The sequence below is a fragment of the Buceros rhinoceros genome, unplaced genomic scaffold (assembly GCF_000710305.1).
Source record: "Buceros rhinoceros silvestris isolate BGI_N320 unplaced genomic scaffold, ASM71030v1 scaffold27523, whole genome shotgun sequence".
NCBI classification, from domain to species: domain Eukaryota; kingdom Metazoa; phylum Chordata; class Aves; order Bucerotiformes; family Bucerotidae; genus Buceros; species Buceros rhinoceros.
Window position 1 is genome coordinate 1 of NW_010402253.1, and position 1,133 is coordinate 1,133.

The window sequence follows — 1,133 nt, forward strand, 5'->3', positions numbered from 1 at the left end:
CGCGGGGACGGAGCGGGGAGGTTAGGCAGGTCACAACAAGCGATTTTTCTGATTTTTGAGTTTCGGCACAAGGGACAACTGGGAAATTCCCAGTAGCTCTCTGTGTGTTACAACAGAGAGAGGGATTGAAAAATTTAAAACTGGAGCGTGTTTAACTGGAAATAACATTTTAACTGGGGGGCTGTCGAAGCCCACGCCGTGCTGGGGTGCTGCGTCGGCCACGCTCCCTGAGCTCGTCCTGAGTTCCCTGAAGCCCTGGCCTGTGCCATACCCATCGGTACATCTGAGCCAGTTTTCACGCTGCCACACAAACACGTATGTGCGGACGCAGCCCGACACCCCCCTGGCTCCCTGCGCACCCACATCTTCTGGGAGCTCCCCTCGCGCTGTCGCTGCAGCGGCGCTAACTCATTCACGCTCGAGGCATGTCCCCGTGCAATCACCTTCCCTGGGCTCGCGTGCTGCAAGCCGTGTGCGCTCCTGGCGCGGCCCTCCCAGCCCACCAAAGCTCTAAAGCAGATTTTCCTACCGGTGGGCACCTTCCAGCGCCACCTCGGTGACTGCTCCTCCTTGGTTTCCTCCTCAGCTACATGGGCTTCGTCCCTCAGTACAACTATCGGTTTGGAGAGACTTTTGGCAAAACCACGTACCGCCTGCTGACGGATCCTGGGGTCGGGAAGAGCCCTCGCCCCTTGCTGGCGCCGCTGCACAAGCTGAAGTTTGTCGAGGACTTCAGTGGGACGGAGCACGGTGTCCAGGGTTACCTCCCTGGGCGTCCAGGTGAGCCGGCCCCGGGTCTCGTCCCTTCGCTGGAGTGGGCTCCGCTAACGAGCGTGGGGTCAATCGCGAGCGGTGGGGTCTGTCCCCACCCTCGACGGGCTCCCGGGGTGGATGGGATGTTTTCCTTGGAGCCATCGCAGCTCTGGGGGGGCAGCACAGACACCCGGAGCAGAGCCCCGGTGTGGAGCTGGAGCACTTGGCCTCAGCGGCTGAGCACGGGGCTTCTCCCGTTTGGTGGAGAGGAGGATTCTAGTTCCCACGATGTCTTCAGTTAGATGAAGATAAATGATTTTCTGGTGTATTATGAGCTCACTCCCCAATTCCTCCACATCCCTGCTGTGGTTTAACCCCAG

General features: G+C 59.8%; 1 protein-coding gene across 1 annotated transcript in view; it reads left to right on the plus strand.

Moving 5' to 3' along the window:
• Positions 1 to 586: 586 nt before the first annotated feature.
• FAM166A (family with sequence similarity 166, member A) overlaps positions 587 to 1,133 on the plus strand; it is a gene marked incomplete at its 5' end in the record, with an annotated part of 10,932 nt that continues 10,385 nt past the window's right edge. Inside the window, one exon of the mRNA XM_010132585.1 lies at positions 587 to 780. Within this exon, the coding sequence (XP_010130887.1) occupies positions 587 to 780 (194 nt within the window). The remainder of the gene's footprint in view (positions 781 to 1,133) is intronic.